The following is a 26,741-nucleotide window of genomic DNA, read 5'->3' on the forward strand; positions in this document are numbered from 1 at the left end:
CTTTTCTGTTCTCCTATCTGAAACAGACTGTTATGGCACCTGGCTAGCTAGCGAGCTGTACCCAGCATTAGGGATGGGTACCGAATTCGGTACTTTTGAGGTACCGAACCGAAACACGTCGGTACTACCGAGTAGCGAATCAAGTGAGAAACCGAAAAAAAAATTTAAAAAAAAATAAAAAAAAAAAATGTTTATTAATTTTTTTTTTTACTTTTTTTTTTTACTTTTTTCTTTTCATGTCAACGTTCACACGCACAATATATGCTTACCTAGGATTTGACTTGATTCAACAACAAAGCAGTCGGAGCAATGACAAGCCGAAAACTGTCGAAATTGTAGTTATTTGAAGTTTGGATTTTTTTTTACGACTGAGGTAGGTAAATTAAATTTCGACAGTTTTCGGCTTGTCATTGCTCCGACTGCTTTGTTGTTGAATCAAGTCAAATCCTAGGTAAGCATATATTGTGCGTGTGAACGTTGACATGAAAAAAAAAAAAAAAAAAAAAATTAAAGTACCGAAAAAAGGTACCGTTGGGTACCGGTATCGATTCAAATGTGAAAGGTACCCATCCCTACCCAGCATGCCGTTGAGTGGGGTAACAGAACAGTTAATAGGGACCCCTCTCAATACACTACTACACAATGTAGGTGCCAGTAAAAACAAGGGAAAATATATATATATTTTTTTACAAAATGACAAAATGGTATTCGCACAAACAAATGGACTTATTTATTTATAATACAATTAAAAAATATATATCTATGCCCATCCCTACTTGCAAGGTCCATCACTCTTACCATCGTCGATGCCAATAAAAAAATTCTACTGAAATACTAGGTTGCAACGATATTGCTGTCATAATTGGCTAAATATTGTGATTACATTCATGTGCATTATATATATGTATATATACAGTTATCCTACTGTGATGATAAAAAGTAGGGATGTCCGATATTATCGGCCTACCGATATTGGCATTAAAATGTAATATCGGAAATTATCTGTATATATTTGTTTTCATTTATTTAACCTTTATTTACCCAGGCAAGCAAGTAAGAACAAATTCTTATTTAATTTATTGTCAAAAGTATGCATAATGTTGTGTTAATTCCACGACAAGAGATATGAAATGTTAATTACCTGAAATTATTCTGTTTTTTGGGGGGGGAAACCCTGCATATATCGGTATCGGAAATTAAGAGTGGGACAATATCGGTATATCGGTAAAAAAGCCAATATCGAACATCCCTAATAAAAAGTGGCTAGTTTGCCTCGTCCAGGCTATGTCGTCCACATCACCACTATGGTATCAAATGGCAAGACTAAGGCTACAAATGAAAAAACCACACTGTACATCAAGGAGCACGATATGAAAGCAAGAGGGCGTGTCCATACCATATTTGATAGTGCAAAAGTAATAGACACTTTTACCATGTCAACACTTTGAACTCTGAAGTGTTTAGAAATGAAATGAACAAAAAGGCACTGGATTTACAGCAAATAAAAAGGTCCATGGAGTCCAGAGTCCTCCCTCTACTGCGGCCTGTAGCCACTCAGCTGGGGCCTGTAGCTGGAGGAGGGGGAGCGGCCCTCCTCCGGGGGCGTGGCCTGCCGAGAGTCCTCCTCCAGGGGGCAGAACCTGGCCGGGGCCCCGCCCCCCTCCCCCTCCCCCTCCTCCGCCTCCAGCCGGCTGAGCTCCGTGGAGTCGCAGGCGTCCCCGCCGCCCGGCGAGCGTCCGAAGTACGGCTTGCAGGGGGGAAACCGGTGCGCGCGCCCGCCACCACCCTCCGCCTCGGGGTTCTCCTCCGAGTCCAGCAGGGGCTGCGTGGACTCGGAGCGGGCGAACGTGTGCTGCTGCTGCTGGGGCTGGCAGCCGGGCGTCTGGCCCTTGTAGCCGCTGGGCGCCGCCACCACGGAGGAGTACTGCACGGTGCTGCCGGTGGTCTGGCCGGAGTCGCCGCCCTCGTCGCTGTCGGAGACGCTCTGGCGCGGCGAGGACATGCAGGACGAGCCCCCGATGCCGCTGCTGTGCTCCTCCGACAGGTACTTGTCCTTCTTCAGCGGCAGGCCGGCCTTGTCCTCCTCGAACACGGACTTGCCGTCGAACGCGTCCACCTCCACCACGCTGACGTCGGCCATGGCGTTCTCCTTGGGCGTGTCGGCCTGCAGGGGGGAGAGGAGGCGTGTTGGAGTTGAGGAGAAATGATAATAATAATAATGAACTTTATTTGTAGAGCGCCTTTCATACGAGAATTGCAGCGCAAAGTGCTTCAAAGCAGTTAAAACATTTTAAAAGGCATAAAATGAGCACATAAAAATCACAATTGGCGAAAAAGTGCAGACATAAAATAAGTATAAAATAGACCGCAGCAAAACAGACCAAGTCGAGGTAAGACATAGAACATTAAATCACATATTAGATTTTCATATTAGGATCTAACATCTTAATAGGCCTCTTTGTTAAGGTTTGATGATCACTGATACTAGGACAAATCTGACAACACAATGATAAAGGGGTCAAATAGAATAGACAGAGTAAAATAATGCAATAGTGCAATAAAACAATCAAATAAATCGGTGTAGATGTGGCGAGTCTAGGCGGCATAAGAGGTAGTTAGATGAGTCTAGAGGCACAGTGCATAAGAGGTAGATGAGTCTAGAGGCACAGTGGATAAGAGGTAGATGAGTCTAGGAGGCACAGTGCATAAGAGGTAGATGAGTCTAGAGGCACAGTGCATAAGAGGTAGTTAGATGAGTCTAGAGGCACAGTGCATAAGAGGTAGATGAGTCTAGAGGCACAGTGGATAAGAGGTAGATGAGTCTAGGAGGCACAGTGCATAAGAGGTAGATGAGTCTAGAGGCACAGTGCATAAGAGGTAGATGAGTCTAGAGGCACAGTGCATAAGAGGTAGATGAGTCTAGAGGCACAGTGCATAAGAGGTAGATGAGTCTAGAGGCACAGTGCATAAGAGGTAGATGAGTCTAGAGGCACAGTGCATAAGAGGTAGATGAGTCTAGAGGCACAGTGCATAAGAGGTAGATGAGTCTAGAGGCACAGTGCATAAGAGGTAGATGAGTCTAGAGGCACAGTGCATAAGAGGTAGATGAGTCTAGGAGGCACAGTGCATAAGAGGTAGATGAGTCTAGAGGCACAGTGCATAAGAGGTAGATGAGTCTAGAGGCACAGTGCATAAGAGGTAGATGAGTCTAGAGGCACAGTGCATAAGAGGTAGATGAGTCTAGAGGCACAGTGCATAAGATGTGTAGAAATGTGCATAGTAAGATGTGGAGAAATAAACCCAAACAGGATATACACAATTGCTGCTTCCAAATTCTCCATACTACGTTGTATGTCGTTTTCAGTATGTGATCTGTAATTATTATGTAAAAGAGATTTGTATGAATACTAAAAAGGAGCAACATTTGCAGTAAGAAGTGCTACATGATCGTTTCAATCCAACATTTCTTGGCGGCAGGTAATTTCCTGTGTTAATTACAGTTCCAGGCCAGCGAGAATTTCTCAAACAAAGGTAGAAAAAAAAATAAATAAAGCTGGTCACTGAAGCATCATTTGTGTGTTTTTAGCTAGCAAGTGGAAACAGCTGTGAGTGAACCGTTTTCTTCTTCTGATGTTATGAATGGCCACGTCCTTCCAAGCGTGTTGTATGTCACGCATACTGCACTCCATGAACAGTATGTAGTATGATGTACATACTTTATGTGTACAAACAAGGACTTTGGAAGCAGCTGATGCCAATGACACTACACTGATTAACCTACAACTGCATCTTACGGCTAGTGCAAGTGATTGGCTGAAATGTATGTTTTAAGCAAACAAAATGGATGGTAGTGTTTGTTGTGTAATGACAACACATATCGTGTGGCTAACAGCACGTCTACTGGTCATGTGACTCATTTTAAATGTTGTCATTTGAGAGCAGCAGTGATCTTACCTTCGAGGGCGAATCAGGAGACCAGGCTCCAATACTGCTGTTGCCAGGGTCTGGGATCTGAGGCCAGAAGTTCTTCTTGATCCTGCAGATTAATCGGCTGTTAGAAATATCTACCAGCATCATGCGCAACACGCACCCAAGGGGTATCGGATTGCCTTATTCAAACTGGACGGCGCTTCTAGAGATGGAAACCAATTTAAACATTTAGTCGTTATACAAATTCCCTTTGTGGTCATTGCGCGCATTGTGATAGTCTACATGGAGATGGTGAGCAGTTTTAAATTTCTTGGGGTCACTATTTCAAATGACCTGAGCTGGCACTCCAATACCAGAACCATTGTTAAAAAGTCCCAGCAACGTCTTTTCTTTCTTAGGAAACTGAAAGAGTTCACTAATAACAGGGTGATTCTACACAACTTCTATCGCTGTGTGATTGAGAGCGTCCTTACTTCCTCCTGTACTGTATGGTTTGGTAACATTACAGACCAGGAGAAGAAATCTCTGAACAGAATATTGTGCGTCTCGCACGCAAGACAATCTGGGTTAGTCTGCCAGCTCTAGAAGAGATCTATGGTGCCAGGCTGCTTTCCCGTGCCTCTGGCATTATCAACGACCCCTCATGTCACCCAGCCGCAGGCCTCTTTGTCCCCTTCACGTCAGGCAGACGCTACCGCTCTATCACAGGCTCTACCTCACTACACACCCTCAAGACCCCTACGCTCTGCATCTTCTGGCCGCCTCAGATCTACTCCTATCCAAGCTCCCGGAGGGTCATCAAAGAGAAGCCGCCTATTCTCAGTCCTTGCCCCACAATGGTGGAATGAACTACCCATCCCAGTTAGGACAGCCGAATCCCGTCCAATCTTTCGCCGTCGACTAAAGACTCACTTCTTCAACCATTATCTGAAATGATAAAAAAAAAAAAAAAAAAAAAAAAAAAATCTAACCCCGACTAACCTTAATGTCATGCACTTGTCCTAATAAACTAACCTACACTGTAACACGCAACACTTTGATGAACATTGTTACTCAGCTGATAGAGTTATACCCTTCTTGCTGTCTTGTCGCACAGAACTTGTAAGTCGCTTTGGATAAAAGCGTCAGCTAAATGACTAAATGTAAATGTAAATGTACCTCTCGGTTTACTAAGAGTTTCTTCCCCAGTGCTGTGCGCAGCCTGAATAACAAAGGCTAGATTTGTATATTATCCTACCGTACTTTTCGGACTATAAGCCGCGGCTTTTCCCCCCATTTTTCGACCCTGCGGCTTATATAACGGTGCGGCTTATATGTGGACAAAACCCGAAAATCGAAATATTGCTTTTTTTACTGCATTGAAATGTTATTGATCTGTTCCCTTATTTGCTAAACTTAATACAACTTGTAAATTAGTTAATTCTTGTTATTTGTCCGACAGTATTGTGTCCCAATGGGAGTCATTCTCTGTAGAGGTGGGAGTCATTCTCTGTAGAGGTGGGAACTTAAAGCTCAATATAAGAACGGCACCACAGAATCGAGAAAGAGCAATCAATCTGTCAATCCTTTCCGTGTCCGGGCCGGGTGAGGTTTCCCGTGTCGAGTCAAATTAAGCCGCAGGCTCCACTCCTTACATTATGGTAATTAAACATTAAAAACACATGCGGCTTATAGTCCAGTGCGGCTTATATATGTACATATCATTCAATTTAGCTGCTGCGGCTTATAGTCAGATGCGGCTTATAGTGCGAAAAGTACGGTATTTTATTTTGGTGTGTTACTAGTCAGGTTGTGGAAGTGCTGTTTCTGTGTGTCTGCGCATCACACACTTTGATTATAGTATGCACTTTTACTGTAAATTGTGCCTCTATGCATTATGTACTTTACTATGATATGCACTTTAGGGGATGTTGATATCAACCTTAGCATTTGTCCTTTTATACCGTGTGTTTATTTTTATTCTGTACTGTTTCTACTCTGCTCCTGTATTGGATTAGTTGTAGACAGTATTTGCTCTGTACCTGTATTCCAATGTGGATTTGTCCATACACTACTTTTATTGTCTTTTATACTTATTCTTATGTCTGCAATTTATGGATTGTTTTATATTCTGTCAATCTGTGTGCTTATTTCATGCCTATGTTCATTTTATACTATATAGATAGTTATTCATATTTATTTTAGACCTCTACGCTACCCAGCCGCTCCAATTTAAACACAATTATGTCGCGGGATTTCAAATGAGCTAGTATCACATTGTGCGTTAGTTTAGCTGTGGTTGGTTAAGACTGACCGCTCCACTAGCAGGTAACCAACCTGTATTCAATCAGAATAAGAAACTTTTGAACATGACACAGCAGGTGAAACACTGAATTCACATGATGCTGCTATGACCCGTTGGAAGTTCCTTTTATGACCAGTGTCTGTATGTGTTTTTAACGATTTCTAAATACTAAATTAAAAACGAAAATCAAACACTAAAATGCACAATATATCTGTCCTAGTTCACAAGCATTTCCTCTTCCAGAAGATGGTACTAGCTTGTCATTGAATGGGTATTTCAAGTTTACATCTTTAGTTATTTGATTTGTTAGATAATTAAATAAAAAGGTATTTGCAGGGAACACCTTATATCCATTAGACATTATGTATTTGATGAAAGCATCTCTTTGCTTGTAAAACCTACAAGTCTTTTTTGTAGATGCAGAGGAACATCGTGAGCATCACCAGGAACAGGAAGCCGATGCAAACTCCAACCACAATGCCCTCGATCTGCCCTGGAGCTGCAAGACACAACCAACATGTAAAGGGTTTTATTGAATACAGTATTAACTGAACACCTTCCCTGTGTTGTCAGAGGCAGTAGCAGGGTATAACGTTGCTGTTTATTTGTGGACAACAGTTTTTTGTTAGTCGACGTATCAGGGAGGCATATAACAAGACAAGATTCTGATGTAGACCAATAAAGAAGCACACTATTATGTTATGTGGCTAATGGCTTAATTCAGAACCACAACATGTATCTCAAGATTCAAAAGTTGTATTTGTCACATACATACACGAGACATGCAGTGAAATGCCTGCCTCGATTGTGCAAAAATACAAATAATAAAATAGAATAGACATGATAAAACAAAGTAATACGAATAAAATACAATGCTAACCGTAAGAAATAAAAGGTAATATATACAATAATATACAAATATACAGTTGGGACTATTACACAAAAGTACAGTTCATTTATTTTTTTAAGTGACCTTTTTTGTAGTGTATTTGTATGTGGGGTGTGTGAGAGTGAGTGAGGATGTGTGTAGTGTGTGAGTGAGTGTGAGTGTGAGCGTGTGTGTGTGTGTGTGTGTGTGTTCATGTGTGCTTGTGTGTGGAGAGATCAGTGTTCAGTGTTCTGATGGCCTGGGGGAAGAAGCTGAGTCTGAGTCTCTCTGTTTTTGCCGCATGAATGCGTAGGCGCTTGCCTGACCGCAACAGCTTAAACAGACTGTTGTTGGGGTGGTGAGGGTCCTTCATTATCTTGCTCTCGATTTGCACCTCCTGGTGTATAAGTCCTGCAGGGGTGGTAGTGCAATATCCATAGTACGCTCTGCTGAGCGCACTACTCTCTGCAGAGCCTTCCTGCCCTGGGCCGTGCAGTTGCCAAACCAGGCAGTTATATTTCCAGTCAGAATGCTCTCCACAGCCCCGGAGTAGAAGGACTGAAGTATCTTCCCTGATACTCTGAACTTCCTCAGTTGTCTCAGGTGATAAGAGGCGCTGCTTCACCTTTTTTAACACAGTGTCTGTGTGTGTTGACCATGTCAGGTCCTCTGTGATGTGGACTCCGAGTCCCAGGTACTTGAAACTGCTCACCCTCTCTACGATAGTCCCATTCATCCACATTTATGCTAGTCCCATTTATGCTCAGGGTGATGGAGTTAATAATAATAATAGATTGAATTTATAGAGAGAAGCGCCTTTCTCAGACTCAAGGACACTTTACAAGAGTGAGAAGCTATATAAAAAAGGGGGGGGGGGTAAAACTATGAATATATATCTAAAAAGAAATATAGGAAAAGATAAAAAATAATAATAAGGAGGCTGTCCAATTGGACAAAACAGTAAAAGAAATATTGGAGGTTTGTCCTGTATGCAAACGGCAATGGGTCCATGGTACTAGGGAGGGAGGCACATATGTAGTCCCTGCCATAAGCCCCCGGTGTCCTTCTGATCCATCCGTGTCTCTAGCCTGTTCCCATATCTCCGTTTGGCAGCCTTCACCGCCTTATGCCACTGTCGTATACTCGTCCCTATTTCCAGATGCGTGGCCCGAGTTGTAAGCAGCATTCAGGGTGACTCGGATAAGAGTTGTCGACCCACGGTTTCTGGTTCGGAAAAACCAGGAACAGTCTTTGTGGGGACGATACTGTTCGCTAGTCTTCAATGTTCAATGTAAGGATATTTTCCCAGATAGAACTATTTATTTTCCCACATCAGATTCACTCACACATCAACGCCGGAGGTGAGCAGTTAGTTAGTGATGCCACGAGAGGCTGGGCAGTTGTTGTCAGGCAGGACACACTCACCACTGATGAAACAGACGACCACACTCACCATATTACTGATGAAACACAGACCACCACTCACCATATTACTGATGAAACACAGACCACACTCACCATATTACTGATGAAACACAGACCACCACTCACCATATTACTGATGAAACACAGACCACACTCACCATATTACTGATGAAACACAGACCACCACACTCACCATATTACTGATGAAACACAGACCACCACACTCACCATATTACTGATGAAACACAGACCACACTCACCATATTACTGATGAAACACAGACCACACTCACCATATTACTGATGAAACAGACGACCACACTCACCATATTACTGATGAAACAGACGACCACACTCACCATATTACTGATGAAACACAGACCACACTCACCATATTACTGATGAAACAGACGACACCATATTACTGATGAAACAGACGACCACACTCACCATATTACTGATGAAACAGACGACCACACTCACCATATTACTGATGAAACATACGACACCATATTACTGATGAAACAGACGACACCATATTACTGATGAAACAGACGACACCATATTACTGATGAAACAGACGACACCATATTACTGATGAAACAGACGACACCATATTACTGATGAAACAGACGACACCATATTACTGATGAAACAGACGACCAAACTCACCATATTACTGATGAAACAGACGACACCATATTACTGATGAAACAGACAACACCATATTACTGATGAAACAGACAACACCATATTACTGATGAAACAGACGACCACACTCACCATATTACTGATGAAACAGACGACACCATATTACTGATGAAACAGACGACCACACTAACCATATTACTGATGAAACAGACGACCACACTAACCATATTACTGATGAAACAGACGACACCATATTACTGATGAAACAGACGACACCATATTACTGATGAAACACAGACCACCACACTCACCATATTTGAACGTGCTGAATGAGAGCGGCGTGCCTTTGCAGGAGCCTCCTATGGTCGACGCCATGATCCGGACCACGTAGTTGGTGTTACCGGTGAGCGGCTCCAGAGTGTAGGAGGACGTGTCGGGCGACAGCAGTATAGCTGCAGATTAAGAGACACAGACGTGAATACACAAGATTGGCTTCCCGAATTCAATCAATAAACCACAAATCTCCTAGAATAGACTTTAAAATACTGTTACTCGTCTATAAATCACTTAACGGGTCAGGTCCTAAATACATCTCTGAGTTGCTTCTACACTATGAACTCTCTAGACCAGTGATTCCCAACCTGGGGTCCGCGGACCCCCTGGGGGTCCGCCAGGGGGTGCAGGGGGTCCGCCAGACCACAGATGATTTGAGTTTTTTTTTTTTTTTTTTTTAATTTTTTTTATTTAATTTTTATTTATTTTTTTATCATCAGAAGCATGAATAGTCTCTCCACTACAATAAAAAATAAAGATAAATAAATAAACATCTAGACATGATTTTTGAACGTTAACAGTAGGCTACCGGGTAGCCGCTAAAACGCGAATCAGTTGACTGTATCACTTTCTGTAGCTAGCCTAGCACGCTAGTTAACTTTCTCGGCTCGTCTGCAGTCAGCCGCCAGAGGCGAAAATGTGTGACAAACGAAAAGGAGATGACGGCAGCTCATCTGCAAAAAAAGTTAGGACCTACAGCAATCGCGAAAATTACATCACCATGGGCTTCACTGAGGGACCAGACAAACGACCTTAGTGTGTGATTTGTGGAGAAAAGTTGGCAAACTCGAGCCTGAAGCCCAGCAAGCTGAAGAGACATCAGGCGTCTAAGCACCCAGAAACCGTTGGGAAGGATCCAGACTTTTTTCGGAGGAAAGAACAGTCTCTCAAGGCGAACAAGCCTGTTGATGTTAGAGTAGCGTGGAGCAGGGGTGGCAGTGATTTACAGAAGGCTACCGAAGCCTCCTTTGAGTGTTCGCTTTTAATTGCAAAAGCAAAGAAACCGCACAATATTGGCAAGCAGCTCATCAAACCAGCCTGCATCAAAATGGTTTAGAAACTGTGCGGCCCACAGGTGGCGGATAAACTAAAATCAGTACCACTCTCGAACAATGTAGTGAAAGACCGAATTGATAAGATGTCAAGTGATTGCGAGCAGCAGCTGTCAGAAAAGCTTAGAAAGGGTCCATTTGCCATACAACTTGATGAAACTACAACTGTCGCAGACGAGGCTGTGCTCATCGTTTATGTGCAATATATTGAAAATGAGGATCTGAAGCAGGACATTCTCATGTCAGTCAACCTTACTACCACCACTCGAGGTGAGGATATTTTTACTGCAGTGGATTCTTACTTCATTCAACATAAATGCAAACCGTTCACCATTAGGGCCTGATTTGAGAGGATGAATACAGGATTTGAATATTGGCCAACATTTTGAAATACATATGGTGCAAGATTAGATTTGTTGATTGAAGGCACAAGTCAAAGAAGCATAGTGGGTCTAATTATGATGCATATGCCTGTGTATAAGCAGTTTGTTATTAAAAAGACAAAAAAAAAGGTATTAAACCCAGCTAGGACAGATTCTCTCTGCTACTGATTGGAATTTCCTGTCTCATATTTAGTTTAATTTGTTGCATTGATTTGTTCCATAAATGCAAACCGTTCACCATTAGGGCCTGATTTGAGAGGATGAATACAGGATTTGAATATTGGCCAACATTTTGAAATACATATGGTGCAAGATTAGATTTGTTGATTGAAGGCACAAGTCAAAGAAGCATAGTGGGTCTAATTATGATGCATATGCCTGTGTATAAGCAGTTTGTTATTAAAATGACAAAAAAAAGGTATTAAACCCAGCTAGGACAGATTCTCTCTGCTACTGATTGGAATTTCCTGTCTCATATTTAGTTTAATTTGTTGCATTGATTTGTTCCATAAATGCAAACCGTTCACCATTAGGGACTGATTTGAGAGGATGAATACAGGATTTGAATATTGACCAAACATTTTGAAATGCATATGGTGCAAGATGAGATTTGTTGATTGAAGGCACAAGTTAAAGAAGCATAGTGGGTCTAATTGTGATGCATATGCCTGTGTATAAGCAGTTTGTTATTAAAATGACAAAAAAAGGTATTAAACCCAGCTAGGACAGATTCTCTCTGCTACTGATTGGAATTTCCTGTCTCATATTTAGTTTAATTTGTTGCATTGATTTGTTCCATAAATGCAAACCGTTCACCATTAGGGCCTGATTTGAGAGGATGAATACAGCATTTGAATATTGGCCAAACATTTTGAAATGCATATGGTGCAAGATGAGATTTGTTGATTGAAGGCACAAGTCAAAGAAGCATAGTGGGTCTAATTGTGATGCATATGCCTGTGTATAAGCAGTTTGTTATTAAAATGAAAAAAAAAAAGTATTTTATGGTATCTTATTAGGAGGGGGTCCGCGAATTTCATCAGAGATGTTTGGGGGTCCCTGGGGGGAAAAAGGTTGGGAACCACTGCTCTAGACCTCCTCTATCAGGGACTGGTCTGCTAACTGTTCCTCTAGACCTCTTCTATCAGGGACTGGTCTGCTAACTGTTCCTCTAGACCTCCTCTATCAGGGACTGGTCTGCTAACTGTTCCTCTAGACCTCCTCTATCAGGGACTGGTCTGCTAACTGTTCCTCTAGACCTCTTCTATCAGGGACTGGTCTGCTAACTGTTCCTCTAGACCTCCTCTATCAGGAACTGGTCTGCTAACTGTTCCTCTAGACCTCCTCTATCAGGGACTGGTCTGCTAACTGTTCCTCTAGACCTCCTCTATCAGGGACTGGTCTGCTAACTGTTCCTCTAGACCTCTTCTATCAGGGACTGGTCTGCTAACTGTTCCTCTAGACCTCTTCTATCAGGGACTGGTCTGCTAACTGTTCCTCTAGACCTCTTCTATCAGGGACTGGTCTGCTAACTGTTCCTCTAGACCTCTTCTATCAGGGACTGGTCTGCTAACTGTTCCTCTAGACCTCTTCTATCAGGGACTGGTCTGCTAACTGTTCCTCTAGACCTCTTCTATCAGGGACTGGTCTGCTAACTGTTCCTCTAGACCTCTTCTATCAGGGACTGGTCTGCTAACTGTTCCTCTAGACCTCCTCTATCAGGAACTGGTCTGCTAACTGTTCCTCTAGACCTCCTCTATCAGGGACTGGTCTGCTAACTGTTCCTCTAGACCTCCTCTATCAGGGACTGATCTGCTAACTGTTCCTCTAGACCTCCTCTATCAGGGACTGATCTGCTAACTGTTCCTCTAGACCTCCTCTATCAGGGACTGGTCTGCTAACTGTTCCTCTAGACCTCCTCTATCAGGGACTGATCTGCTAACTGTTCCTCTAGACCTCTTCTATCAGGGACTGGTCTGCTAACTGTTCCTCTAGACCTCCTCTATCAGGGACTGGTCTGCTAACTGTTCCTCTAGACCGCCTCTATCAGGGACTGGTCTGCTAACTGTTCCTCTAGACCTCCTCTATCAGGGACTGGTCTGCTAACTGTTCCTCTAGACCTCCTCTATCAGGGACTGGTCTGCTAACTGTTCCTCTAGACCTCCTCTATCAGGGACTGGTCTGCTAACTGTTCCTCTAGACCTCTTCTATCAGGGACTGGTCTGCTAACTGTTCCTCTAGACCTCCTCTATCAGGGACTGGTCTGCTAACTGTTCCTCTAGACCTCTTCTATCAGGAACTGGTCTGCTAACTGTTCCTCTAGACCTCCTCTATCAGGGACTGGTCTGCTAACTGTTCCTCTAGACCTCCTCTATCAGGGACTGGTCTGCTAACTGTTCCTCTAGACCTCCTCTATCAGGAACTGGTCTGCTAACTGTTCCTCTAGACCTCCTCTATCAGGGACTGGTCTGCTAACTGTTCCTCTAGACCTCCTCTATCAGGGACTGGTCTGCTAACTGTTCCTCTAGACCTCCTCTATCAGGGACTGGTCTGCTAACTGTTCCTCTAGACCTCCTCTATCAGGGACTGGTCTGCTAACTGTTCCTCTAGACCTCCTCTATCGGGGACTGGTCTGCTAACTGTTCCTCTAGACCTCCTCTATCAGGGACTGGTCTGCTAACTGTTCCTCTAGACCTCTTCTATCAGGAACTGGTCTGCTAACTGTTCCTCTAGACCTCCTCTATCAGGGACTGGTCTGCTAACTGTTCCTCTAGACCTCCTCTATCAGGAACTGGTCTGCTAACTGTTCCTCTAGACCTCCTCTATCAGGGACTGGTCTGCTAACTGTTCCTCTAGACCTCCTCTATCAGGGACTGGTCTGCTAACTGTTCCTCTAGACCTCCTCTATCAGGGACTGGTCTGCTAACTGTTCCTCTAGACCTCCTCTATCAGGGACTGGTCTGCTAACTGTTCCTCTAGACCTCCTCTATCGGGGACTGGTCTGCTAACTGTTCCTCTAGACCTCCTCTATCAGGGACTGGTCTGCTAACTGTTCCTCTAGACCTCTTCTATCAGGGACTGGTCTGCTAACTGTTCCTCTAGACCTCCTCTATCAGGGACTGGTCTGCTAACTGTTCCTCTAGACCTCCTCTATCAGGGACTGGTCTGCTAACTGTTCCTCTAGACCTCCTCTATCGGGGACTGGTCTGCTAACTGTTCCTCTAGACCTCCTCTATCAGGGACTGGTCTGCTAACTGTTCCTCTAGACCTCTTCTATCAGGAACTGGTCTGCTAACTGTTCCTCTAGACCTCCTCTATCAGGGACTGGTCTGCTAACTGTTCCTCTAGACCTCCTCTATCAGGAACTGGTCTGCTAACTGTTCCTCTAGACCTCTATCAGGGACTGGTCTGCTAACTGTTCCTCTAGACCTCCTCTATCAGGGACTGGTCTGCTAACTGTTCCTCTAGACCTCCTCTATCAGGGACTGGTCTGCTAACTGTTCCTCTAGACCTCCTCTATCAGGGACTGGTCTGCTAACTGTTCCTCTAGACCTCCTCTATCGGGGACTGGTCTGCTAACTGTTCCTCTAGACCTCCTCTATCAGGGACTGGTCTGCTAACTGTTCCTCTAGACCTCTTCTATCAGGGACTGGTCTGCTAACTGTTCCTCTAGACCTCTTCTATCAGGGACTGGTCTGCTAACTGTTCCTCTAGACCTCCTCTATCAGGGACTGGTCTGCTAACTGTTCCTCTAGACCTCCTCTATCAGGGACTGGTCTGCTAACTGTTCCTCTAGACCTCCTCTATCAGGGACTGGTCTGCTAACTGTTCCTCTAGACCTCTTCTATCAGGGACTGGTCTGCTAACTGTTCCTCTAGACCTCCTCTATCAGGGACTGGTCTGCTAACTGTTCCTCTAGACCTCCTCTATCAGGGACTGGTCTGCTAACTGTTCCTCTAGACCAGGGGTGGCCAACCCGCGGCTCGCGAGCCGCATGCGGCTCTTTGCCCGTCAATGTGCGGCTCTTCCATCCAAAAAAAAAAATAAAAAAAAATAAAAAAAAATAAAAAAAAAATATTTTTTTTTATTTCTTTTTTTACTTTTTTTTTTTTTTATGTCACTCATTCCATAAGGACGTAGAATAAACATTTACAATTTTTTTTTAAATGGTCCATTTGCATGTTCTTGGTATCTGAATCTAGGGACATATATGGATCAGTGTCAGAAATAGTGTGTCTGTTACTAGGCTTGAGTAAATTGTAATGAACCAAAGGAGAATATCAATTCTATTTAAAAAAAAAATGATCTTTGACTGTAAATAACACCATGCTAAAATTGACCAGACCTGAAAAATCTAAGCAAATGAATAAAGGGAAGATGATTAAACAGAAGGTTTTGTAGATACAGTACTGAATTCTGCCATCTTTTTTATAATGTAAATTTCTCCACCATTCTTCATCATATTGCAACACCGTTTTTTGCAAGACGTTCACAGAAAGGTAAAGAAACTAACTGCGTTCTGTTTTATGGCAATAACGTTCAGGTTTGTGGGAGATAATCCCAAAAAATAAGAGAAATTAAAAAGTAAATCCAGAAGTCAGATGATTGACAGGGGCTGGTGTGAGCTGGGTAGGGTAGTTTTTCTAAATTTGAAAGCCCCGAGTCTCTTCCTTCAAAAGACTACACTCACTTTTGGCTGTGCCACTTCCTCCTGTCAATATGCGCCGGTTTCCGACTCAATGCCCTGAGATTTCTATAATCTTATATTTCACTAATAACAGTTAAAATAATTGGTAAACAAACATAATGCTGAAAATATACACTTTTACTGTATATCTCGGGCTTAAGAGGTTAACCCTGTGAGGCCCAAATTAAAAAGAAATTAGCAACTTCAGAGGCCAGAGGGTGGGACATATAAACACATTTACTATCAAATAGCATTGTGAGGCTGAACAACAGGACCAATTGACTATACATGTGCTTAAAGGGGAACTATCTTATAAATGGCTTTTTTCAGTGTTTACCATTGTTTCTTAGCTATGTGGACTTATATTAATAGGATATATGTCTCTAATTCTCATATTGGCGAATTCTTCCAATTCTCCTCTCACAATATTCACCCTCACTGAACTGAGTCATCTGAAAATGTGCATATCTGTGATGTCAGAGATTTCTCAGCTGCATAATAATGTGGCAGTTGATGTGGCAGTTGGCACCAGGCCACACAGTGGTTGGAGCCCAGCCTAAAAACGGCTTAAGATCTTGAGGTAGAAAAATGCGGTTTTTAGTACTTGATTAGAAATACAAAACAATGCATTTTTTTTGAAAAAAACCTAGGTGTTCCATAGACTCACAGGAATTGTGTAAAAGTGCCCAAATAGTGAAAGAAATAGTAAAATAGTTCCCCTTTAACATTTTTTAAATAAACATTATTTTTTTAAATGGCTAAAAGTGATTTTGTAATTTTGCAACCGTGGGTCTCACAGGGTACTTTTAACCCTGTGAGGCCCAAATAAAAAAGACATTAGCAACTTCAGAGGCCAGAGGGTGAGACCTATAAACACATGAAGGGTGCCGTGACTGAAAAAAAAGGTTGAGAAACGCTGGTATATGGTGTGGCTCTTTGTGGTACCACAGTCATTTTTTTGTGGCTCTTAGTCTCTGACTGGTTGGCCACCCCTGCTCTAGACCTCCTCTATCAGGGACTGGTCTGATAACTGTTCCTCTAGACCTCCTCTATCAGGGACTGGTCTGCTAACTGTTCCTCTAGACCTCCTCTATCAGGGACTGGTCTGCTAACTGTTCCTCTAGACCTCCTCTATCAGGGACTGGTCTGCTAACTGTTCCTCTAGACCTCCTCTATCAGGGACTGGTCTGCTAACTGTTCCTCTAGACCTCCTCTATCAGGGACTGGTCTGCTAACTGTTCCTCTAGACCTCTTCTATCAGGGACTGGTCTGCTAACTGTTCCTCTAGACCTCTTCTATCAGGGACTGGTCTGCTAACTGTTCCTCTATACCTCCTCTATCAGGGACTGGTCTGCTAACTGTTCCTCTAGACCTCCTCTATCAGGGACTGGTCTGCTAACTGTTCCTCTAGACCTCCTCTATCAGGGACTGGTCTGCTAACTGTTCCTCTAGACCTCCTCTATCAGGGACTGGTCTGCTAACTGTTCCTCTAGACCTCCTCTATCAGGGACTGGTCTGCTAACTGTTCCTCTAGACCTCCTCTATCAGGGACTGGTCTGCTAACTGTTCCTCTAGACCTCCTCTATCAGGGACTGGTCTGCTAACTGTTCCTCTAGACCTCTTCTATCAGGGACTGGTCTGCTAACTGTTCCTCTAGACCTCCTCTATCAGGGACTGGTCTGCTAACTGTTCCTAGGACCAAAACAAGACATGGTGAAGCCGCATTCTGCTACTATGCCACACATAGCTGGAATAAACTGCCAGAAGATCTGCCCTAACTCTGCCTATTTTTAAGAATAGGCTAAAGACCCTTATGCTTGTTTCTGCTGCTAAACCACTGCAGTTTTCTTTGCACTTTACTGCACTTTCTTTTAAATTATTATTATTTTTGTGGACTGAATCTATTACCGCTTTTAGACTGTACCCTTCTGTATTCCTTTTATATGTATTTTTATATGTTTTTTTGTGTACAGTACTTTGGATCACCTCCGTGTATGAGATGTGCTTCATAAATACATTTGACTTGACAAGCTTAAAGATCTAAAGATGTCTTGGTTAGACGTAAGCTGGTCCTCCTCATCTATCCCACAGTTCAATGCGGTGCAATTTCCTCGTTCAATTAACTAGTAGCCGATATGTTAGCGGGGCAAGGTAATGTTACACTTAACAATATATCTGCTGCTGGTAACACCAGGTAATGTTACACTTAACAATATATCTGCTGCTGGTAACACCAGGTAATGTTAGCTCCAACACTTGCTAAGGTTTAACTTTAAAACACTACTCCTCACCTTCAAAGCCCTCCACAGCCTGGCCCCCCCCTACCTGACTGATCTCCTTCTCCCCTACCGCCCCACCCGTTCCCTCCGGTCCTCCTCCACTGCCTCCCTCACTGTCCCGACATCCAAGCTTAAAAACTTCGGAGATCGGGCCTTCTCTCGCACTGCACCCCGACTCTGGAACTCCCTCCCCCAGTCCATCATAGACTCCCCTACACTCTCCACCTTCAAAGCTCGCCTCAAAACCCACCTGTTCTCCCTTGCCTTCAACCACCCCCACCCCTAAACCCCCCCCCTCCCCTCCAACCTGATTGATATCTGTCTCCAGTCCTTTTTTGTGCTATCAGGCTGTCTCCCCTGTTCCCCCCATGGTCTCATGTTCCTTTTGTTTTTGTTTCTTTGTTGTTTTTGTTTTTGTTTCTTTGCTTTCGTTTCTTTGTTTGTACCCCTGCTCCCGACTACTGTCAGCGACTTCGGGTTATTGAGAAGCGCTATATAAATTAAATGAATTATTATTATTATTATTAAGGTTACCATCTTTGATAACGTTAGTTAGCCTCATCGGTAACGCTTGGTAGCCAACATTAGCTCAAATAACTAATCTTAGCACCAACACTAATTAATAGTGAAAAAGCAGTTATGTTAGACAATTTGAATTGTGAGGTATGAATGGTGAATGGGATTGATATCAGTCGGTTAAGGGGGAGGGATGATTAGGTGGCCTTGATGTCCTGATTGGGAAGGTAGAGCAGGAGAACCGGAGCATGGTCCATTCGAGGACATGGACATTGAATAGTCTCCAGGACAATAGCGATGAGGAACATTTTGACAACCTAGGATGGCTTAGAGTAGACGAGTACAGCAACTTGCAATGGGCCTGGTCTACAAGATACACTACACCACTAAGGTACCCATGTACATGTCGAAATACTTCCCAAAGGTCAGTGAATTCCACGACCACAACACCGTCCAGAGGGGAGTTCCACAAATCATGTCCAACCCAGATTCGGCTCAAACAAGGGACTAAACACGTTTCGCAATTATGCCACAACAATGTGGAACGCCCTACCCACAGCTGTAAAGGAATGTGAATCAGTGGCGTCGTTAGCCCTGGGCTTCCGGGGCTTTAGCCCCGGATGTTTTTCTCCTAGCCCCGGATCTAAAAAAAAAAAAAAAATTGTTTAAATTTTTTTTTTGATGTCAGCATCCCCATTGTCTGTGCTGAATGTTTGTTAGTGTTTGGTATTTTTTGTTGGTTTTTAGTACTTTTAAAAATTTTTAGTAAGTAGTTTTCATTTGATCCTATAATTTTTTCATTCACCGATTTGTGGACTTTTTTTTTTAGTGTCCTGAAAGGCGCCTTATAAATCAAATGCATTATTATTATTATTATCATCCAGGAGGGAAAAGACACTTTGGATAGTAGGGACTGCATCTCTGCCTGTCCTGACCAGGAAACACTTTGCAACTGTGATCTCCTCTGGCAATAGTTGGATATTGTAATGTGTGGCGAGGGGTTGCAGCAATTCCACTGAGAGAAACTGGCCTGAGGCTGGATAACATGCCTGTATGCCTCTCATAAGTTGTTATCCAACTCATGAGAATCTGCTCTCAAGCTCTTGCAGCATTCTGTCGACGACTGGATAGAACAGTCTCTGTCTCAGCTGATCTCCTGAGCTGAGGTCTGAGCTTGTGCCACAAGATGACTCAACTACATACTCGTCCATCCTTTTCTGCTTCCTCCTTTGGCTGGTAGTATGTTCCTCAATCCAAAGGCCATTACATATGGCCTTTGTCCTGTCATACATGTCCACTGTCATCTCTGAGGTGCGATAACCTTTGAGTGTGTCCTGCACTGTGCTTTTAAATAGTACAGATATTGAAGATGTGCACTTTAACGCAGCAGCACCTGGAGCCATCCATACCCATGTCCAGTGTCCTATAATAAGCTTTAATCGAACCTCAGATAGTCCGGTTGGTTTGGGGTGGTGTGAAAGCTCATTCACTCTTGCAAGTGAACCCTGCTGCGGTTCATTTGAGATGTGAATGCAAAGCGGACCAAAGGCAGGAAAAGACCCAAAAATCTAATCTTTTTTTTATGAGAAGACTGAAACATATGTATATAATGAAACACACAATACAGTTTTTTTTCGATTGTCTAAGCATGATTTTGAAAACGGGGCCCGGTGTTTCAAAACACACAATTAGCACAACCACACACACAATTATCAGAACACCTCAGATCCTTTGCTAAATTAAACACTTGTCAAAACCATACACTAATTTTGTTACCATATGAAACACACGTTTCATATGAGTTAATTCTGTTTGAACCAGTTACACACACTGCTGTGCTTAACCTAAAACACATTTAGCAATTCTACTTCTCAGTGATTAGAGTACTGTAAGTGAAGTACGCAGAGAATGTGCAAATATACAATAAATTCACCAAACACTACACAAGACCAATGCTGTAGACTGATGAAAATATAATTTATTTATCTACATATACCCAAATCAATGATGCAGACTGATGAAAAAAATAACATTTTCTCTCCATATACCCAAATCAATGATGCAGACTGATGAAAATATAAATGTTCTCTCCATATAACCAAATCAGTCAACATTTCAACATGGAGAATCACAACAATACATGTCCCAGTTTTCATGCTACTACCGGTATGTGCATAACACTGTAAGCTCAGCAAATATCAGACAAGCATAAAATACTGTATCCAGTACAGGTTAAAATGACAGTAACAACATTTTTTAACAGAAAATACTAGACATTATCTCTTTGTGTAGCTGGATCTGGCAAGATAATTTTTTGTTGTGATTCTCCATGTTGACATGTTGACTGATTTGGGAAAATGGGAGAAAATGTATATTTTCATCAGTCTGCATCATTGGTTGTCTTGTGTAGTGTTTGGTGAATGTATTGTATATTTTTACGTTCTCTGTGTACAGTACTTCACTCTCCTTCCATTTTGGTTGAAGACAGGTGAACTCACCTGCTGCATTTTTATAGTGCTTAAACCTGATTGTGTATCTACAATTAAGCAATGGTGTGTTTGTGCATCTGATGGCTGTGTTTAACCAATTGGCTCATATGTGTGGTAATTTGACATTCTGTGTCTAATGTAATGCAAGTGTGTTTAGTGTTTTGCAAATCACTGTGTGTATTGTTTTGCAAAAAGTGAGGCTGACATTGTAGGGGTGCAAATCTGGGCCTATATTTTGCTCCTTGAGTGTAAGGTTTTGATAATTGTGTAATACTTTTGATTTGAGTGTTTATGCAATTGAAGAAAACTGTAAAGACTAGAGATGAACTGTTTATTTATTTTGTACATAGGCTGTGCATACCTATGTTTGTTTGTTTGTTTGTTTATTTGCTTATGTGTATGATTCTTAACTGTGTTTTTATTTTGTTATTGGTGTATATGTGTATGTATGTACAGTATATGTATATATATTATATATATATGTATATATATGTGTATATACCGGTATGTATATTTGTACTCCTGTTGGGGCTTCTTGGACCAGATCAATGTTTTATCTGGCTAAATAAATAAATAAATAAGAAACTGATGATTTGGTCCTGTTAACCTTGAATTTTCTATGGGGACTGCCCAGATCCCTCTCATGGACCTGGACCTCACTTTGAGAACCTCTAATGATTCTAGTTATTCAGTATTCATCTCTAATTACTCTAAAATTGCGTATTTCTGTGTTTAAAAAGCCCCCAATGTTTTCTAACCCTAAAAACGCCCCTGATGTGAATCCCTACCCTCCTTCAAAACCGCTCTAAAAAAGCACCTACGAGAGGCCGCAATTCGAAACTGGCCCCTGTAAATGTCCGAACACCCTCCCACCCCCCCCCCCCCCCCACTCCATTGTGTACAGTTCCCCCCCCTCAAATGTATATATTCTCTTTTAGAAACGGTCTGTAAAAAGCAGTACTGTATAATTGTATATCTTGTAGGGGTGTAAAGGTACGCGTATCCGTACCGAACCGAACCGTTTCAGTGTGTACCGTACCGTACCGAATGGCTGTGTAGTGTACCGAACGAATACAACGTTATGTTAACCACTAACGACCGCCCACCGGGGGCTGTTTTTTTTCACAATCTAATATAATTGTTGTGAAGGATCAGATTAAACCGAATATGTATATTTATTTATATATATATATTTAATTGTATTTGTATATCGTTTGATATCCCCTGTATATTCCTTGTACAATATGCATTGAATATCCCCGTTTCTACTAAACAGCCCATAATAGTTTCATTCTACCATTGGACGAGAACCTGGCGCCAGGTTGCCATACCCCTAGGTCCAAGTTCAATCGTGCCGCCTAACATGTCGAGGCAACCCCCGGTTCCGCGCAGTAATATGCCGGGCGAAATACGTGTGGTACTATTTGTTCATAGCGCATATATATATGGCGCTCGTAAAGTAGAACTTTCTTTTTAGTCCAGTTCTTTACCCTCCAACAGAGTGACAGACGCAAAAGCCTCCCCACGAAGCACGTGCGGTGTAGTAGGGCCTACTTGGCCCAGAATAGGCATTGAGATATCGTGTAGATTAATAGTTGAATGGTCATAGTTTGGCACCATACCGTCAAGTTGGACGTATTCTATTTAAGCTAATAATAGTCTATTTATGTATGGTGCATCGTTCGGTTCGAGTTCTACAGTTATCAGTACCCCCATCGTTCCTGACGTTATCTGGACGCTTATCCAGGCTGGTCAGACCCCTAGTGGTGATTGCATCCGAGGAGCTCCGGGTCAAGAGCGACTGGACCTGTATATTGGATTACTCTACCCGACGACGGCGAGCCTTCCACGGCTCTTGGATTATGCTTTGTGTGCTTTGGTTATTCCATGGATAAAGGCCAACACTGTCGAGTGTTGGAATTACCCCCCGGAGAGGACTACAGGTGAGGCGGCGCTCTACACGTGAGGTCGCACCACGTCTCTCCGTTGTGGACCGGCAGATACCGTTCCACAGAGGGTCCAGCTGTATTCGTCTGCGGCCCGAGGTTCTGTGGGCACTGGGTCTAAGACTTTGGATTCTCCCAAGACACCGTCGGCCAGATGGGATACCGCCAGCGGCTTCTCTAACCACCCCCCCCTCCTACTGTCTTACAACCAGCGGGACCCCCCCCCCCCTTAGTGTATCCAGCTATAATCATTTAAGTACTATCGCTATCGTTTCCTAAATATTCCAGGTTGTATACTTACTCCCTGCGCAACCAGAGATTGGACATTCAATGTTGATTTACCTACGAATACTCATTTGCCATAAAAGTGCATACTCAACATTTCAAATCATAAATGTAATTAAGTGAATGTTGTATACACCCTTTGCTGTATTAAATATTCGATTTGGTCCATTTGTGTTGGTTCGTTTCATCAGGTGGGAAAGTGTTCATCATACTTATATCTTGTACTGGGTGGCCAGAAGTTAAAGTACATGAGGTAGTGGTATTAAATATCATATCTAACAATACAGTCAGGGAATTGTACCCCTCAGCTACAATTGGTCCTTCGAGCCGGAGGGTAACTAGTGTAATATTAATATAGTGTTATTAATATCGAAATGGCCTATGATGAACACTCCACGAAACGATCCTCCTAACCTAGAACGCCCGCGGCGCAGACGACAGACACCTCAGTACTTAGAGGCTTACACTGTCAGTCAACTACCTAGCCTTCGACAAACGGTAAACGTGGTAAAAGTAGAAAGTAAAATTATGTCTGACCTTAACGACCAGGTTTCCCCGACCACAGAGGCCCTAGTAGGTCCTAATGTAACTGACCAAGCCCACGGTGGGGACCAGGAGGGAATTGACATGCCTTTACCCCCCGCCACTACTAAAGAAGTAGTCCCCGACACGCCCCGGGAGGAAGACAACCCTACAGAGAGAGAACTCTGCACGGAAGAAGAAGAGGAGAGCGCCGAGGAACTAGAGCTCCAGGACTCCCCAACGAGTACCCCCAGGAGCGGTTCACGCAGGAGCGGCTCACCTCCACTACCGCCTTCCCCCAGCGAAGCGGAGAGGATACTACAACAGGCGTTCCTCGTCAGCCTGACAGCCTCTACCGAACGCGATCGGCTCCAAGCACAGACGCTTAGCGAGCGCGAACGTCTCCAAGCCCAGGCGACCAGCGAGCGCGAACACCTCCAAGCACAGCAACGGAGCGAAGAACAGCGCACAAGTCTGGAGATGAGACGCTTCCAGATGGAAGAGAATATGGCAAGAGACCGGGCCGACGCCCAGCGCGCCGCTGCCGGTGCCCAAAGAGAAACAGAGCGCGCCGCCGCCGACGCCCAGCGCGCCGCTGCCGGTGCCCAAAGAGACGCAGAGCGCGACAGACTACAAGCGCAACTAATAGAGCAGCTGATCAAAAGGACAACTCCCTCTCCCTCCGCCAGGGGCTCAAGGAACTCGTCGAGACAGCAGTCAAGAGCAGCGTCACCGCAACGAGCAAGCGACCCTGAACTTGACCAACAGACCGAGTCTAGACCCCCCTTCCCATACCGGTCCAAGCGAGACCCAGCTACAAGGAAGGAGCGGGCTACACTGCGGAGAAGCTAAATAAACGATTACAAGATCTGGAAGATTTGATAGAAGAAGAAGAGGGAGAAGAGGAGAACCAAGCCCGACGACAGCACAGTACTCCACCGGACCAGGAGGTCCCATACAGTCCAGGCTATACCCCCGCGGCGCTGCGCTACAGACCCCCGACTCTATTTACGGGTGAGCACGACGCACGACCAGCCCCGAGGAACAGCTGGACCAGCGGGCCATGGTACCCTGCCAGTACCAGCCCACAGCGAGGCGCAAGAGGGGACTCGCCCAGGAGGTCTCTCCCCCAACGCTCGCCGATGTATCAGCCATCCACGGCGTCATACAACGCCACGCCGTCATTCCCAGACTTCGCCTATGAGAGTCGAGCACAGTACACGGAGCTCCGGATGTGTTTAGAGACAATGATGGTGGATGTCGTTGATGAACGCCACAAGTATGCAATATTATTGAAGCACCTGAAAGTACCGCGAGCGCACAATATAGCGCTAGCCTATGCTACCTCCTCGACCCCATACACAGCGGCCCTTGCAGCGCTGGATCAAAGATATGGACGTATATGGGATTACGTAATCCAGGAGATAAGGCATATTGACCGCCTACCCCCAGCCACAGACAATTGCTCACTAGACGACCTGTCAATCAAAGTGCAGTCCCTGGTGGGGATGCTGGAAGCTCAACGGGAGAAGGGCAGGCATGAGCTGTACGCCAACTCTAACGTTGAGAGGATTTTGGAGAAGCTGCCACCCGCAAGACAGGAGCGCTTTCGGCGGCAGAGGGACTACCGAGATCCCGACGGCCCCGAGCCATCCCTCCTTGATCTGGCCGACTTCCTGGCGAGAGAGGTCAGCAGCTTACGACTGGACACCTTCGGGCGGAGCACGCCAAGCTCCAGAGAGGGACCCAGGAGAATAAGTGATGGAAGAAGATCGGTGACTGTCATGCACCAATCAGAGTCAGTACCGAGCAGTAAGAGTCACAGCACCCCCTCGAGAAAGGAGAAGTGGAAGATAGCGTGTCCCTACTGTGAGAAAGAACACTGGCTGTCACAATGTGACTCATTCACAAAGATGAATGCAGAAGAAGTGAGCCAATGGATAAAGTCCAACCGGCGCTGTTATCGATGTGCGCGGCCCCACATGGCAGCCGAATGCCGCCTAAAGAAAAGGTGCAGCCGGTGCGATGGAGCCCATCTAGATATACTACACGATAGTAACGGAAGACGGCCTATACCCGCACCACAGAGCGGCACCAAGGCAAGTGTCATGTACATTGACCCCGCCAGCAGCAACGGAGCTCAAGTGCTCTTAAAGGTAGTCCGTGTGACATTGAGCTACCAGGATAAAGTCATGGACACTTACGCCGTCCTTGATGACGGGTCAGAGAAGACCCTTCTGCTCGCCTCCGCTGCGACTCAACTGGGACTGCGGGGGAGCAAGAACGAAATGACGATTCGGACAATAAGAAGAGATTTAAAGACGATAAAGGGCGAGAATGTCTCCTTCACTATCGCAGCCAACGGGCAGCCAGAGCGACGGTACAAGATCACAAATGCTTTCACCAGCCAAGAAATAGGACTCTCGCAGTACACCTACCCTGTCACCAAGTTGATGGATAAATATGTGCACCTGCGCCAATTACCTATCCCGCTCATAGACGGCGCTACCCCGACCCTGTTGATAGGCTCCGACCATGCAGAACTCATAGTCCCGATTGACCGGGTCCATACAGGCCCCCGGGGCTGTCCTGCCGCAGTCGAGACCCGCCTAGGATGGACATTGCAAGGCCCCCTCGCTAAATCTCTCAACCGAACCGCAGCCACTAGCTGCTTCCACTCCAGAACGACAGAAGAAGACACCACTCTCCTGCAGCATGTCGAGAGGCTATGGACCCTAGAAACAATGCCCTTTAAGAACGAAAAGAAAGACATTCGCTCTAAAGAAGACATTTACGCCATCCACCTACTCGAGCAGGGGACAAAGAGAGTCACAGTCGGCGGAGTGATGAGATACGCAACTCCACTCCTGAGGCGAGAGGGAATGCCCCCCTTTCACGCAAAGAAAGACGCCACGGAGCGCTATCTACTGAACACAGAGCGGCGCCTAGCCAAAGACCCCGCTCAACAGAGTGTGTACCGAGCTGAGATTGAGAAGCTAATCACAGCGGGACACGTAACAAAGATTGACATTAAAGAGGCCGATCAGACGACCGAATCATGGTACGTGCCGCATCACAAGGTCCATCACAAT

General features: G+C 44.4%; 1 protein-coding gene across 2 annotated transcripts in view; it reads right to left on the reverse strand.

Moving 5' to 3' along the window:
* Window positions 1–483: 483 nt before the first annotated feature.
* The window catches only part of il6st (interleukin 6 cytokine family signal transduce), a 98,810-nt gene continuing 72,552 nt past the window's right edge, over window positions 484–26,741 (reverse strand). For both annotated transcript variants that reach the window (XM_084326478.1, XM_084326477.1), the window contains 4 exons: window positions 9,469–9,609; window positions 6,617–6,713; window positions 3,955–4,036; window positions 484–2,164 (listed from right to left, as the gene is read on the reverse strand). In XM_084326478.1, coding sequence (XP_084182604.1) covers window positions 1,535–2,164; window positions 3,955–4,036; window positions 6,617–6,713; window positions 9,469–9,609 — 950 coding nt within the window. In that variant the 3' untranslated portion in view covers window positions 484–1,534. The remainder of the gene's footprint in view (window positions 2,165–3,954; window positions 4,037–6,616; window positions 6,714–9,468; window positions 9,610–26,741) is intronic.

This window comes from Notolepis coatsorum (assembly GCF_963971535.1).
Source record: "Notolepis coatsorum genome assembly, chromosome: 12".
Taxonomy (NCBI): domain Eukaryota; kingdom Metazoa; phylum Chordata; class Actinopteri; order Aulopiformes; family Paralepididae; genus Notolepis; species Notolepis coatsorum.